At 39.8% G+C, this 16,567-nt stretch overlaps 1 protein-coding gene across 1 annotated transcript; it reads left to right on the top strand.

The window, feature by feature from the left end:
- Positions 1 to 6,345: 6,345 nt before the first annotated feature.
- On the top strand, positions 6,346 to 13,486 carry LOC125871328 (uncharacterized). Its single transcript, XM_049551915.1, has 2 exons — positions 6,346 to 9,845; positions 10,027 to 13,486. The coding sequence occupies exons 1-2, from the start codon at positions 6,346 to 6,348 to the stop codon at positions 13,484 to 13,486; spliced, it is 6,960 nt and encodes a 2,319-aa protein (XP_049407872.1).
- Positions 13,487 to 16,567: the final 3,081 nt, after the last annotated feature.

The raw sequence follows: 16,567 nt of genomic DNA, 5'->3' as shown, positions 1-16,567 counted from the left end.
AATTTTCTAACAAAGTTTATGTTTCACAATGAGAGGCTCAACTATAAAGAGAGTGTAAGAGCCAGATCTCTTCACAAGTTTTTTTCAGCTTGAGAGAGTTAACTGGCAACACAAGAACATCTATATCAAGTATTATTCATAAGCAGTTTTTGTTGTATATTTTATTTCTATTTATTAAAATAAAAAAATATTTTTTTAAAATCGCTAACAAGGCAGCGAAATTCCCCCTCCATTTTTATTTTTTTTTAATTGTAACTCAAACATTCACATATAACGGCGTCAATATTGTGTTGAGGGAAATCACCTTGTCAGGAGCAATTTTGCACTTTTGGTTTAAATTTTTTTTGATGTGCCCTTTTGAAGTTTTTGACAATTTTTTTTGCCCTTTTAGCTCCGGACTCTAGAAAAACTGTAATAGTTCTTTCCATGTCTGCTTCGATAGACGTTTTGACAAACAGAGGTGGAACTGTCCATTACACAAAATCTTCCTCTGAGCTAGTTCATCCTTAAGTCTTCCTTTGTTAGTAGATCAACCACCTGATTTTGCTTCCTAAGGTTGTGTCTTATGGACGGATTAGTAAAGGGCAGGGGAGGATGCTATAATGGTTAGCTCCTTAGGGGCTATATAGTGGCTATCTTCTAGATATCAGCCTAAATTTTGATGGGTTCGAATGAATTGGACTGAAATAGACTGAGATAATAAGTAAGTGGATCAATAATAATCAACTCAAAGTTAATCAAACAAAAAGGAATTTTATACGAATCTCATAATGTTAAGAATAATAAGTAATATATTACATTCTATTTCTACTCTTCCAAATTATAAAAATTCTTTAAATTTGGTGAAATCCAGATACATCCCAAACGTCTTGATACATTGGGTAAAGTTATGTAGTGAGGATTTTTGTTCAAATGGTAGAATTTTTTTAAAACATGATAAAATAAGTTGTGTATTTAAGTAAAATTGAACAAATTATGAATATATGGGCTAACTTTATCACTTCTAATATATACTCTAGAAGTCAAGGCATGAAAAGATTGTGCTTTGACATTTTCTAGTCAAATACGTTTGCTAGCAGTTCCTTGAAATCAATATTGACATAAATTTCAAGCTTGAATAATACATAATTACAAAAAAAAAAAAAAAGTAGAAGAAAAATACTTGTATCACCCCAAGTCAACCCAACCCAACTCTTCCAACATGTTATGCCAGATATGAGCAAAAACACAAGATTACGTACAATGGGAAAAAATGAACCAATATATCCTACATGATTAATTTCTTTGTTTAATTTAGGGTTTCGTTAGATTGTTAATACAATAGGTAAGCCAAGACCTATATACATTCAATCAGTAGCCATACCCAATGCAATTTTAGTTTGCAGGTATTCTTTACAAGGAGGAAGAGGAGCAAATTCTTTGCGACCTGCAAAGTTCCTTTGAGAAACTTGACTTGTTATTTGAGTACGAGCATTGGTTCCTAGGTTTGGAGTTGGTGGAGGAACAGGACGCCATTGTAAAGATTGTAACAAAAGATATTTGCCGCCTCCCTTCAAAAAATCTACTTCTTTTTCATTGTTATCATTAAGAATTCGAGCAGCCTCATTTGTTGCGATGCTAATTAGGAATATAAGAATTAGCATAAGTACTATTTTGCTGCATGCAAAAGGAGCTGGAATAATAATATTGCTATTTTGAGATTTCATGTTTGTTATTGATGGAATGAGAATACTATATGAAGGATTTATTTTGTTTAAGAGAGATTATGGTAATTAATATGGTTATGAAGAGAACATATGAGTGCTATTTAAACTCATGCAATAACGTGTTAGTGAGACCCTCGTACGTTTTCTTTTTAGTTTATGCAAGAATTTTGACTATTGACTATTTTGAATTGAATGAGTCACATACAAGACGAGGTATTACAACAAAATGATATTACTCTTATGGGGTTGAATTGAAATTGAAGAAGTTAAAATGACCTGAGTCATTCAAATAAATGTCGATATTATAGGGTATTTTTTAATTTTTGTCCTTAAATGTCACACCCCAAATCCGGATGTGATGGCACGTGCCCAAACCCCACCGGACACGTCAGCATAACAACCAAAAACCCGACGATACAGAATTAATAAAACAAGAATAAGATTGAAAGATAAGCGGAAGTCTTTAAATAAACTCAACATAACCCCCAGAATTGATTGTCACATATACAAACCTCTAATACAGAATCTAAATAAAATATACAAGTCTCATAGTAAAGTTCTAGAATAGAACAGAATAATAAATATAGATAACTTGAGGGCACGTCTGGAATGAACCGCTACCTCTCAAGTAAGTCTGGAAGCTCTAATTTGAAGATAAGTAATAAGCCGGATCTGATAGAGCTGTCAACCTACACAACTGTGTAGAAGCAAGGGTGAGTACCAAAAGCAACAGGTACTCGCAAGTAACACTAAACTAAGCTAAACTAGCAGCTACAAACAACTCCTTTCAATCCCAACCGAACCACCGAAACTTCATTCTAACAGCGAACCAACAACCTATACTACACAATTCATAATCAACAGATATATCCAANAAAGGGTGATCTTGTGTGCGGTTACGCTCCTAGGTCAATCATTTTTATAAAAAAAAGAGAGTATAGTAACTAACACAAATTTTTCTTTTATCCAAAAATTATTTTAGCCAAACATGAGTTGATAAAGCGACCGTGCTAGAACCACGGGACTCGGGGGGTGCCTCACACCTTCCCTCCGGTCAATAGAATTCCTTACCCAATCTCTGTTTTCGTATGCTAAAATAAAAAGATTTTTTTAATTCAGGAATTACTACGTGACTTGGAACACCGAAAAAAAAAACTCATTTTCAAGTGGCGACTCTAAAAATCATTTTTTTTTCATTCTTTTGTTTTTTTTTTAAAAAAAAAAACCCCGTCATACCCATTAACTATTGTAAAAAGAGAAGTGGTGTGACAGATCTGGCGACTCCGCTGGGGACTTTCTTTAGAATTCGAGCTTTGTACATTAACTATATTTGGCTATTTTGAATATTTGGATAAGTTTTTTTGTTGACTAATTGCATTATTTCAATGATTCATTGTCTCGATATTGTGTAATTGTATATAAATTGCCCCCTCTCACACACCCTCTAAGTCTCTAAAATTTTGCTATACACTGTGTGTGCGGATACGCTCCACGGGACTTCTGTCTAGGATGAATCAGTGTGCGGTTACGCTCCTGGTTCTAGGTTTGTCACACATGTTAGGCGGGGTTGGACCACCAGTTAAGCCGGAATAGCTCTGCTACCGGTACGCTGACCCTCCCCGGCTCGAGTTGTCTACTCAAGTAAGCCAGTCTAGACACCTTCCAAATAAAGTGCTAAACCTAGCAAAAACTATCTCTGGTAGGCTACGTTTATTTGTATAATTTGCATTTGACCTACAAAATCTAAGATATGTGTCCACTCTAGACTAACGTGTTCATTTTATGTGTTACGTAAAAAATATTTGTTCAGAAGGCCTTTATATTGTTGACCAGCTTTATAATAGCTTTGTCTTTCAATTTTTTATAAAAAAAAAGGGGTTCAAAATAAAAGGGATAGTATTTCAAGTGTGAGTTTTTTTATGAACTACGCACACCTGATTCTCACTAAAATGAGATACGTAGGCATCCCTTCTCGGGTTCGGTGTTTGTAAAAAGAGGTACCTTGATTTTTTTTAAAATAATTTTTTGTTTACTCTTTTTTCTTTCCTCGGTTAGAGTTTGTCATAAAACATTAATTGGACTCTATTCAAAGGTACAAATGGCACCTCCGACCAAAGGACAGGGTTCCAAAAGGCCTAGAAGTGAAGGAATTCCAGAGTTCATGATCGTTGACACAATACCCACGAATTTATGGCGATGGTGGACAGACATGGGGAGTCATGAGCAAAGGAAAGTAAAAGAACATCTGGGACATCTAGTACATCTAATGGAGATTGACCCTAGAAGGGATGTGATCGAGGCCTTGATTCCTTTTTGGGATCCAAAAAATAATGTATTTCGATTTTCTGACTTCGAGATGACACCAACTCTCGAAGAAATCGCCAGCTTCATGGGGAAGGGGTCCAGTGTTCGGGGTGCTGATCTCCGCAACAAAAAACCTATAATTCCAAAGAACGTTGATGCCAAAAAGTTCCTGGAACTCCTCAAGGTCAATCAAGTAGAGAAGGAGAGTTTGAAAAATGGGTGGGTTTCATTGGACTTTCTATACGAGAGGTATGGTCAAAAGGATGGATTCAAAAACTATCGGAACCAACTTAGCAACCAAGGGGGTGAGGAGGCTTGGAAGGCGAATGGATGTTTTGCCTTCATGGTCGCGTTTTTGGGGCTCATTATTTTCCCCAAACGGGACAAACATATTGATATTCGTCTGGCTGGGGTGGTGAAGGCGTTGACCACAATGGAGAGTCCTACTATTATTCCTATGATCCTGGCAGATATGTTTCGTGCATTGACTAAATGCATAAATGGGCAAATGTACTTTGAAGGTTGTAACATTTTGTTGCAAATATGGTTTTTGGAGCATCTTTATCACCATGATCGTGCACCCAGGTTCACTCCCGACTGGTGTAATTATGTTTCCTCCCATAAGAAAAGAGAAGCAAAAATCGATTTTCCAAAAGGAATTATAGCATGTGAAGAGAAACTTTCGGTGATCACGTCTGATGAAATAGTGTGAAATTATTACTGGTTCCCAGTTAAGGATGTCATATGCATGTCTAATGGTATCTCGTTTCTTGTGTTGGTTGGGTTTAGAGGTGTTCAACCCTATGCCCCACTTCGAGTTATGCGTCAGCTGGCTAGAGTACAAGAAATCCCACCAAATGATGATATGAGCAGATTTGTGTTTGACACCCCGCCAGGTTTTGCCTTTGATAGCACTGATATTCTGAAGATCTGGTTTGGAAGTATAATTTCTGAGCTAAGTGAAATGGTGGTGGAGCAAGATAAGGGAAAAGTAGTGCCTGGGTACTTATCATGGTTTCGTGATCCAACAACATTTGATGACATTCCCGAAGGATCCAGCAGGAAAAGAAAAGACCAGCACACCATAAGACAGTTGGAAAAAGAGTTGGAGAAGGCCAAAACCACCATTGCCCGGCAAGAAGTTCAAGTCCAAAGAGGAAGAAATATTCAGTTGGAGTTACAAGATACGGAAGGGGAATTGAAACATGCGGAGGGGAAATTAGCCCGTCTAGAGGAAGAGTTGGATAGTAGAATTCACTTGGCCCGGCAAATAAAAAAGGAGCAGAGTTTTGAAATTTCTCGATTGAAGAGGGACTTAGTGGCATCTGAAGAGGTCGTGAACTACCAAAGGGGAGAACTTAAGCGGCGGAAGGAGAAATTTGAGAAAGAAAGGTCAGGTTGGATGCATTTACATGATCAACTTAAAGCAGAGTTAGAAGACCATAAAAGAAGAATCAGTCAGTGTGTCGATATTGAAGAGGGGCAAAGGCAAATGATCATTGAGAGAGCAACACTTCGCCATCAACTTGAAGCAGCAGAGGAGCGAGAGGCCCTTTTAAGGAACAATCTTGGTGATCATCAGGTTTGGTTGAATAACTGCTATGAAAATATGGGAAAGGCTAGGCGTCAAGTTCATCAGCTGGCGGAACAAACCTCTTATGTTATTAAAAATCATCGTCGCATGAATGATCCAGAAGTGGCAGAGCAAGCACGGACCATTGTTCCCCATCTGCCGAAGGTGTTGTTGAATTTGTATGTGACCTTGGGAGGACAAAGAAAGCCCAAGGAAGATGATGAAGATTGAAGAAGAGTTTAGCTGTTTAGTTTGTTTATTTGTTTGTTTGTTTTATCTTGCTTTGCTTAAGACTCAATCTTTCAGTTTAAATTTCAGTGTACAAAGAGATCATGTTGATCATGGTTATGTTTAAACCCATTGATTTTGCTTAAAGTTTTTGGATATGAATGAAAGGGTTGGATTTTTCTTGTCTAAATTAATGTTGTCGAGTTGTCTAAATTTCTGAACTACGTACTGATCTGATTCATGCGGCGACATGATACGTAGGCAACCTCCAAAGGGTTCGATCAAAAACTTTTTTAAAAAAAAAATAAAAATAAAAATAAAAAAATAAAAAAATGAAAGGCAACGAGCGAAGCAAAGCTGGGATGAGACAATAACCTTTTGAACTCATGTTATTATGTGGTTAACAAATGTGTGAATGATGTCTAACCCCTAACAAGTTTGTTCATTTCTCATCTCTTAGTAAGCTTTCGGTGGTTGGTTTGTGGTAAACTGGCAGAACACCCGTACTTTACCAGGTCTAAGGTAAGAGCGTCAATGACAAGCAATACTGAAACTGCGGTAAACCCAGTGGATACTCCAGTTGATTCAACAACAAGAGAGTCAGCCACTGTTGAAGAAAATAGGACATTGAGGAATGTTATGGCACAGTTGTGGCAAGCCTGGGCCAATGGTCAAGAACCACCAACGTCTATTCCCGGTTTTCCTGAGATCACTAGTATCCGGTCTTCGTCTTCTCAGGTCCCGATATCAGATCCTTTCTTTCCTCCGGGGTATGGTCCATTTGATAATGGTGGGGCCGGACCATCAACAGCACGCCCTCAAGGCATGCCATTCAGGAATAATCCCACTGTCGCGACAGCTGCACCGGTCCATACTCTCCCACAACCAACTGTGACGCAGAGAGCAGCTCAAGAGGGACAGTTCACCGTCCATCCAGAGCAATATTATACTCCTGGGATAGCATTCGGGGGCCCTAACTCTGTACAATTCGGCTCTCCTATTGATGTTGAAAGGCCTCCTCAAGTCTCAGAGCAAGAGGAAATGTTGAAGAAAATGAAAAGCATCGAGCAACACATGAAAAGCATGCAAGGGCTAGGAGGGCACAAAAGTGTCGCGTTCAAAGACTTGTGTATGTTCCCAAATGTCCACTTGCCACCGGGATTCAAAACCCCTAAGTTTGATAAGTATGACGGGCACGGTGATCCCATAGCTCACCTTAAGAGATACTGCAATCAACTTAGAGGTGCAGGGGGTAAAGAGGAACTGCTCATGGCCTATTTTGGTGAGAGCCTGACTGGTGTTGCCTCTGAATGGTTTATAGACCAAGAGATCTCCCACTGGCACATCTGGGATGATATGGCTCAGGATTTTGTTAGACAATTTCAGTACAATGTCGACATTATGCCAGATCGTAATACACTCTCTAATATGAGAAAAAAGCCAAATGAAAGCTTCAGAGAGTATGCTATCAAATGGAGGGAACAAGCAGCCCGGGTCAAACCGCCTTTAGATGAGCAAGAATTAGTTGATATCTTCATAGAGGCTCAAGATCCTGACTATTTCCACCACCTGACAGCCGCAATGCGAAGACCGTTTCACACAGCAATCAAAATTGGAGAAATGGTTGAAAGTGGTCTAAAAACAGGAAGGATCGTGAGCCAGGCAGCAATCAAAGCTACCACACAGGCCATTCAAGGTGGTTCAGGCAGTTTTGGAAATCGTAAAAGAAAAGAGGAAGTTTCTTCGCTAGCATCAGGGTTAAGGGGTGTTCAAAGGAATTCTAATTGTCCTTACCCACCACTTCAGGGACAATCTAGCTATCCTCAACATTACTACCCTTATGTCCCTCAATATCCAGTATCTCCATCCCCATACACAGTCTTCAATGCTCAGTCATATGTGCGTTCTCCCAATCGCCCACATTTTCGGGCCCCAACTCAAGGAAACCTTCGCCCACAACGACCACCCTATCAGGTCCCTTACAACCCTCCTCCTGTGCAAAATTATGCTCAAGAGCAAGGACAGAAAAGGAAATTCACTCCATTGGGAGAGTCATACTCCAGCTTGTTTCAAAAGTTAAGAAAGATAGGAGTGATTGGGTCTATCCCACCACATCGTCTGAATCCAACTGCTCCAGGTTTCCAAGCCAATGAAAGTTGTGAGTATCATTCGGGGGCCCCAGGACACAGCACTGATAATTGTTGGACCTTGAAGGGGGCGATAGAGAAACTAATCGATCATGGAGTGGTCGTTGTGACAGATGATCAAAACACTCCCAATGTGACTAATAACCCACTTCCAGCTCAAAACAATTTAGTGGGTATGATCTGCGATGATCAAGAGTACAAACTCCTTGGCAAAATGGGAAAGTTGTTTAGGAAGATCGGAGAGGAAAACAAGCCGATAAAGAGTTCAGAACCAGTTGCATCTTTGAGTGTGGAAGGTGTCAACCTTGATACCGATGTTTTGTATGTCCCGGGGGTTTCAAAGGGGATTGGAGTTCGAGCAGGTGTGCCGAAGTTGTATGTATCAAAGGGTTTTTCATTAACACAATCGGACCAAAATTGCTTGGCAAAGTTGAAAGGACCTATCTTTGTTAGGCCTGTCCAACAGCTTCCGGTAATTGATTCAAAGGCTGTCCCTTGGAACTATAACAAAATCGCTGTGGTTTATCGAGGAAAGGAGATTGTTGAAGAAGTTGATGAAGCAGGAGGGATGACACGCTCTGGAAGATGTTATTCTCCAGAAGAATTAAGAAAAGGGAAAATGACTCAAAACATCCCAGTACCACTGAAGAAAGCAGTTACTGAGGAAGAAGCAGAAGAGTTTCTAAAAAAGATTAAGGTTCCAGATTACTCTGTTGTGGAACAATTGAAGAAAACCCCGGCACAAATTTCATTGTTGTCTCTACTTTTGCACTCAGAAGAACATCGTCGTGTGTTGAATAAGGTTTTGAATGAAGCACATGTATCGAAGGAGACCACGGTAAATCAGTTAGAGAAAATGACCAAGCGCATCTTTGAGTCAAACGCCATCACTTTCACTGATGATGAGTTGCCCACAGAAGGAGCTGGACACAACAGAGCTTTGCTTCTTACAGTGAAATGTGAAGGGTACTGTGTAAAGAGGGTCATGATAGATGGGGGATCGGGGGTAGACATATGCCCTCTCTCTACGCTGCAAAACTTGAAAATTAGTCTTGACAGAATTCGCCCCAGCAATGTATTTGTTCGAGCTTATGACGGCTCAAGGCGGGATACCATTGGTGAAATAAAGTTAAACATGACAATTGGACCGGTGGATTTTATAATTGTGTTCCAAGTAATGAACATGGACACATCTTATAATTTTCTATTGGGAAGGCCATGGATCCACGCGGCACGGGCGGTCCCATCAACTCTGCATCAAGTTGTTAAGTTTGAACACAACCATCAGGAAATCATTGTGCATGGGGAAGATGATTTGCCTGTTTACAGAGATCCCTCCATTCCATACATTGAGGCAAAAGAAGGATGCGATTCCATTGTTTACCAGTCTTTTGAGGCCGTATCAGTCGATCGCTTCAGAGAAGGAGACCCCATTATCCAACCATCTCTCTCTTCTTCCTCTTCAATGGTAGCAACGACAATGCTCAAATATGGTTATCAACCTGGTAAAGGTTTGGGACTATGTTCGCAAGGAATTGTGGATCCCATTACTCTTTTAGGGAACCAAGGCACCTCTGGCCTCGGATACAAACAAAGCAAGAGAAATGGAGATGAGACTAAGAACCACAAAGGGACTGATTGGGCGTTGCCACAACCAATTCCCCATATTTATCATTCCTTCATCAAGCCTCAGGGTCCAGAAATGGAAGCTTCCCTTACTCATGAAGACATTGAAGAAGTTATTCAGGATCTCAGTCAGTTATTTTGTGAAGTAAACATGGTCCAAGTTGGTGAAGGTACAAGTCATGCCGATGTGCAGCTCGTGGGCTCAGGTTTTGAGTTAAACAATTGGGAAGCCACTCCTTTCCCCATAAGGAAGGAGCCTTGGTAGTTTGTTTTGCTACTCTTTTGTATTTTGTTGTTGTCAGGGTTGTGATTCGAATATTTGAAAGTGTTTTGTTTTAATATCAACCCTTCTATCCTTTTTTAATTTCAATGAAATGAAATTCCAATTTCATAGTAAAATTTTGTCCTTTCCCTTCCCTGATTCTCATTCTCTATTTTTCAGTTCTATAAATGCCGGCTTTGATAACATGACATGCATGCGGAATTCACTCACAGATTTCAAAGAGTTATTTATTCTTGAATCCCCGAGTCGAGAGGTTGAATATGATGAAGAAGAGGCTTTTAGGGAAATTAATAGGGAATTGGAACAGTTTGAGCATAAACCTAAGCCTAATCTTAGTGAAACTGAGGCCATCAATTTGGGAAGTAATGAGGAAGTCAGAGAAATAAAAATAAGTCTTCATGTCAAGAAGGAAATTAGAGATGCCATAATACAACTTTTGTTTGAATACAAAGATGTGTTTGCTTGGTCCTATGATGACATGCCAGGTTTGAGTGTTGATTTAGTGGTCCATAAGCTGCCTACTCATCCTGATTTTCCCCCCGTCCAACAAAAAAGAAGAAAATTCAAACCGGACGTGAGTGAAAAAATCAAGGAAGAAATCATGAAACAACTAAATGCAAATGTGATCCAAACCATTCGTTATACTACTTGGTTGGCAAATGTTGTTCCTGTGCCGAAAAAGGATGGAAAGACAAGAGTTTGTGTTGACTATCGGGATTTGAACAAAGCTAGTCCAAAAGACAATTTTCCCTTGCCTAATATCCACATTCTAGTGGATAATTGTGCCAGACACGAAATTCAATCATTTGTGGACTGCTATGCGGGGTATCATCAAATCTTGATGGACGAAGAGGACGCTGAGAAAACTGCTTTCACCACTCCATGGGGGACTTATTGCTATAGGGTCATGCCCTTCGGTCTTAAAAATGCTGGGGCAACTTACATGAGGGCTATGACCACCATGTTTCATGATATGATGCATAAAGAAATCGAAGTATACGTCGATGACGTAATCATCAAGTCTAAAACACAAGCTGACCATGTGCATGATCTTAGAAAATTCTTTGAAAGAGTGCGAAGCTATGATCTCAAGCTTAATCCAGCAAAATGTGCATTTGGAGTTCCATCTGGAAAACTTCTGGGTTTTATTGTCAGTAGAAGGGGCATCGAATTGGATCCTTCCAAAATAAAAGCCATTCGAGATTTGCCACCCCCGAAAAATAAGACAGAAGTCATGAGTCTGCTTGGGAGGTTGAACTACATTAGCAGGTTTATTGCTCAACTCACAACCACTTGTGAGCCCATTTTCAGACTTTTGAAAAAGGATGCTGCTGTCCGATGGACGGATGATTGTCAACTTGCTTTTGACAAAATCAAGGAATATTTGTCCAAACCTCCCGTGTTGGTCCCGCCTGAACTTGATAGGCCTCTCTTTCTATATCTTTCAGTGACAGATAATTCCTTTGGGTGCGTTCTCGGTCAACACGATTCCACAGGCAGGAAGGAGCAAGCTATCTACTACTTGAGCAAGAAATTCACTAGTTATGAGGTCAAGTACACCCTCTTGGAAAGGACATGTTGCGCCCTAACTTGGGTAGCTCAAAAGTTAAGGCATTACCTTTTGTCCCACACAACTTACCTCATATCTAGGATGGATCCATTGAAGTACATCTTTCAGAAGCCAATGCCAACTGGCAGACTCGCGAAATGGCAAATCTTGCTCACTGAATTTGACATTATATATGTCACTCGAACTACAATGAAAGCTCAAGCTCTGGCAGACCACTTGGCAGAGAATCCAGTCGATGGCGACTACGAACCACTGGATACATATTTTCCAGATGAAGAGATTAACTCAGTTGAAGAAGTAAATCCAGATGAAAACCAGGCCTGGCAATTATACTTTGATGGAGCAATCAACAAAAAGGGCACAGGGATTGGGGCAATTCTCATATCGCCCACAGGACAGCATTACCCTGCAACAGCTCGACTTCGTTTCTTCTGTACAAATAACACAACAGAGTATGAAGCTTGCATCATGGGTCTAAATATGGCAATAGATTTGGGTGTGCAAGAATTGATTGTGTTGGGAGATTCTGACTTGCTTATTAGGCAAGCTCAGGGCGAATGGAAAACTCGAGACCTCAAGCTTCTTCCCTACAAACAATGTGTGGAAGATCTTAGCAAAAGGTTTAGGTCCATCGAGTTTAGATACATTCCTAGATTTCATAATGAATTGGCAGATGCCTTGGCTACTTTGGCCTCAATGCTTCCATATCCTGGAAACACTTGTATTACTCCCTTGGAGATTCAACTTCAGGACCAACATGGCTATTGCAACACTGTGAAAGCAGAATCAGATGGTGAGCCGTGGTACCTAGACATCAGGAATTTCTTGCAAACAGGGAAATGTCCCGAACATGCCAATGGAAGCCAAAAAAGAACTATTAGACGTTTGGCTAGTGGTTTCTTTTTGAGCGGGGAAATTTTATATAAACGCACCCCGGATCTGAACTTGTTGAGATGTGTGGATGTTGAAGAAGCTGAGAAGATCATGAATGAAGTACATGCTGGGGTATGTGGACCACACATGAATGGATATGTCCTTGCGAAAAAGATACTCCGTGCAGGATATTATTGGCTTACCATGGAACGGGATTGCTTTCGCTTTGTGAAAAAATGTCATCAATGTCAAATTCATGGTGATCTCATTCATTCACCTCCTTCAGAGTTGCACCCCATGGCCGCTCCTTGGCCCTTTGTTGCATGGGGAATGGATGTCATCGGACCAATTGAGCCAAAGGCTTCTAATGGACATCGATTCATTTTGGTCGCAATTGATTACTTTACTAAATGGGTAGAGGCAATCACTTTCAAGGCAGTCACTAAGAAGGTGGTCGTGGATTTTGTCCATTCAAACATCATTTGTCGTTTTGGTATCCCAAGGACTATCATCACAGATAATGCTGCAAACCTTAATAGCAATTTGATGAAGGAGGTATGTGAGCAGTTCAAAATTGTGCATCACAATTCTACTCCATACCGACCAAAGGCCAACGGAGCTGTGGAGGCAGCCAACAAGAATATCAAAAAGATTCTCAGAAAAATGGTTCAAGGCACTAGACAATGGCATGAAAAGCTGCCTTTTGCACTTTTAGGATATCGCACAACAGTGCGCACCTCGATTGGTGCAACTCCTTATTTGCTGGTGTATGGGACTGAGGCTGTGATACCAGCGGAAGTGGAAATTCCATCTCTTCGAATTATTGTCGAGGCTGAAATTGAAGATACTGAATGGGTCAAAACCCGACTAGAGCAGCTCACATTAATAGATGAGAAGCGATTGACGGCCGTTTGTTTTGGTCAGCTTTATCAACAAAGAATGGCCCGTGCATACAACAAAAAGGTGCACCCAAGACACTTTGAAGTAGGTCAACTGGTCTTAAAGCGCATTCTCCCGCACCAAGAAGAGGCCAAGGGAAAGTTTGCCCCAAATTGGCAAGGTCCGTATCTTATCAAGGAAGTGTTGTCCAAAGGAGCCTTACACCTTACTGATATGGAGGAAAAAAGTACAAGCATAATTGTTAATGCAGACGCAGTCAAAAGATACTACATCTAATGTGTTCTAAGATACTGTGACAAGTTTGTGGCTGAGAGAACAAAGGCATCTTTTTTTTGAAAAAAAAAAAAAAAAAACTCTCTTTGAAGATTTTGAACTACGTTTGACCTGATTCCGAAAGGATACGTAGGCAACCTTTTGGGGCTCGGTCATACCAAAAAAAAAAAAAAAAAAAAAAAATTCCAGTATCTATAGAAAACTGGGGCATTTTTTTAGAATAGAGTCAAATTGATTTTGTTTTTGATTTTATTCTAGCAACCAACATTTTGAGAACGATAAATTTGGTGTGCATTGCACGAACAATTGATCATCAAGGACAACGTTGTCAAAAAAAAAAAAAAAAAAAAAAAAAAGAAAAAAAAAGATAGTCTTATCGGTGAAAACCTTTATAGGCACCATAAGACGACAATAGAGAAAATCTTATCGGTGAAAACCCTTGCAGGGCACCTTAAGATAAAAGAAGAGAACATCATGAAAATGCCTAGTTGGGAGAAAACTGCAAAGAACACCATTTCCCGATCAGCCATAAATCGATAATGGTTCAGATTTTGAGAATTAGACAACTCAAGCGGATCTGGGGTCAAGTCCAAAGTGCATGTCATGGTTCACTCAAAGTCGACATATGCCCCCAGATAAGTTCTCTTTCTCCTTTTTCTTCAGAAGGAATGCCCTGTCTTAAGTTTATAGTCTTCCCTGATCCAATTTTTTTATCACTTTTCAATCTGATATTTCTCTGGTCTTTTCGGTATAATCTCTTGACAAATAAGGTAAAAGATTGCAAAACTTACTACGGGTTCCCAAGAGTAAAGCTGAGTAACCGAGTTGACATGCCTCGAGCAAGGACTAAAAACGCCTCAAATCTTCACTGAAAACTCGTGAAGGATCATGTTATAGTCTCTTAAGATCATGAAAAATATTCAATAGGAAAATCCATCCTTTGGAACATCCAGTCGCACCATGATATTTGGTAGTACCAAAAAGATCAACGCCCCTGAATCAACAAAGAGGAAGCGTCAAAGGTTGTTCAACCGAGAATTTTGAGTAGATATGGAGAAATTGGTCAGGAGTATGGTCAAGTCATCGGAGCATCAAGGCCACAAACCAACCGCCGCTTTAAACTAACAATTTTCTCTTTTTTTGCTCAACACAGGAACAAAAGAAAATGCGGGATTACAAGTAAAAAATGAAACATCACAAAAGGGAAGTCCTCCAAAGTCTTCACATGTTTGTTGCTTCATCTCATGCTATTCGCATTTTACCTCTCAAATTCGAGAGCTTCGGGCAATACGCACCACTCTAAATTCCGTGCAATACGCACACATCCCTTATTTATATGCAATATGCACCATCCTTTTCATGTGCAATACGCACCAGTCTGAATTTCGTGCAATACGCACCAATCTTAATTCGGTGCAAATACGCACTCATCCTTTGTTCACGTGTCGAAACGTACCAGTCTTCCTTTCATGAGCAAGACGTACCAATCCAAATCATATGCAATACACATAGATATTGCATTCATGTGCAAAACACATTAGTCTTCTTTCATGTGCAATACGCACCAGTCTTTACTCACATGCAATACGCATTAATTTTCTATTCATGGGCAATACGCACCATATGCATATCCTGGGCAATACGCACCAGTATTCCTGGGTTATACACACCATATTCACATTTTTGGGGATATACCCAATCTTAGGGCAATCCACAAAGACAATACGTCTTATTTGAAACTCTCAGGGCAACACACCCCGCTTCCCCTTTTCTTTCTAGGGTTATACGTCCTAGTTTAAGATTCTCATCTCTTTCTTCCCTAACAGAAACACATCCTTTTTGGGTTCTTCATTTTGTGATCTTGAGTCTTGAGTTTCAACCGCCAACTCAAGTTAAAACATGCACCTGAGAATGATCCGCAAGCCGCCAAGAGAGCATGAAGATCAATAGCAAAGATAACGCACAGAGCAAGTCAAAGATCAAGACGAGACCCTAAGAAAAAACATCAAGTAGGGATCTTGTAACTCTTATAATGTAGAGAGGCATAGTTCTCTAGCTCTCTTCTTTGTAATTATAGACAGTAGATGATGACAAACAATGTGAAGCAATCTTTTGACCGCAATTTCTGATAGTTTCAGCTATCAAAGTTTCTCGAACTACACTGACCTGACTTCCTTTTAATCAAGGATATGTAGGCAACCTCTATAGCAAGGTTCGGTCATCTTTTTCAAAATGATTTCAACGGAGTTTGCACAGTCAAAAATTAGCCATTCCGTTCACTTTCTTTGCTTGAAAACTCTTCATGTTTCCAAGCAAAGAGGGGCATGCTGTGAACACCTAATTTTTGACGTGTTTATTTTACTCCTATAATATATATATATATATATATATATATTCTTATATTTTTTGTTTTGTATTTGGGTAGTTTGTCTTTGTTTATATTGTTTTATTTTAGGCCCAAATGACCCAATTTTTTATAAATTGGGTTGATTTAGACCAAATTCTGATGGCCCAATCAATTTTGACCCGGTCCAATAGAAATGGTCAAGATTAAATCTCAACCATCCATGACTTTTTTTGATCCAAGGGTTCTTATGGGACCCTACCAAAAAATACAAAATCCCAAAATCAATTTTTTATTGCCATATTTTATTTTTCTTCTCCTCCTTACTTCCACCAACCGCCGGCCGGCTACCGCCTTCGCCGCCACCGCCGCCGGTGGCCACCACCCCTTGGCCGGAAAAATCTTTAAAATTTTACCACTTCTTCCTTTCATCCTCCTCTACACAAATCCGCAAACCATTCATTCATATTCATATCCAAACTCCGTAGATCTAAGAAAAACCAAACATAAATCTTCACCTTTTTCTTTAGATTTACGAAGTTTCGGCCATCCCCGTCCTATATCTTTTACATAAAAGTGTAGAACTCTTCAAGGGCTATCCTTTGATGTAAGGTTTATGTCCAAAATCCGTCAAAAAATTCCGGCAGAATTTTCCGGCGACCTCCAATCGTCCGAAGATTTATGTCAACCATTCCCCCCTCTCATCCTCTATCCAAATCCGTCATTATCACATTTTTTTT

The sequence above is a fragment of the Solanum stenotomum genome, chromosome 7 (genome assembly GCF_019186545.1).
Source record: "Solanum stenotomum isolate F172 chromosome 7, ASM1918654v1, whole genome shotgun sequence".
NCBI classification, from domain to species: domain Eukaryota; kingdom Viridiplantae; phylum Streptophyta; class Magnoliopsida; order Solanales; family Solanaceae; genus Solanum; species Solanum stenotomum.
Note: the sequence above shows the minus strand (reverse complement) of the source record. Positions and strands in the feature narration are given on the sequence as shown.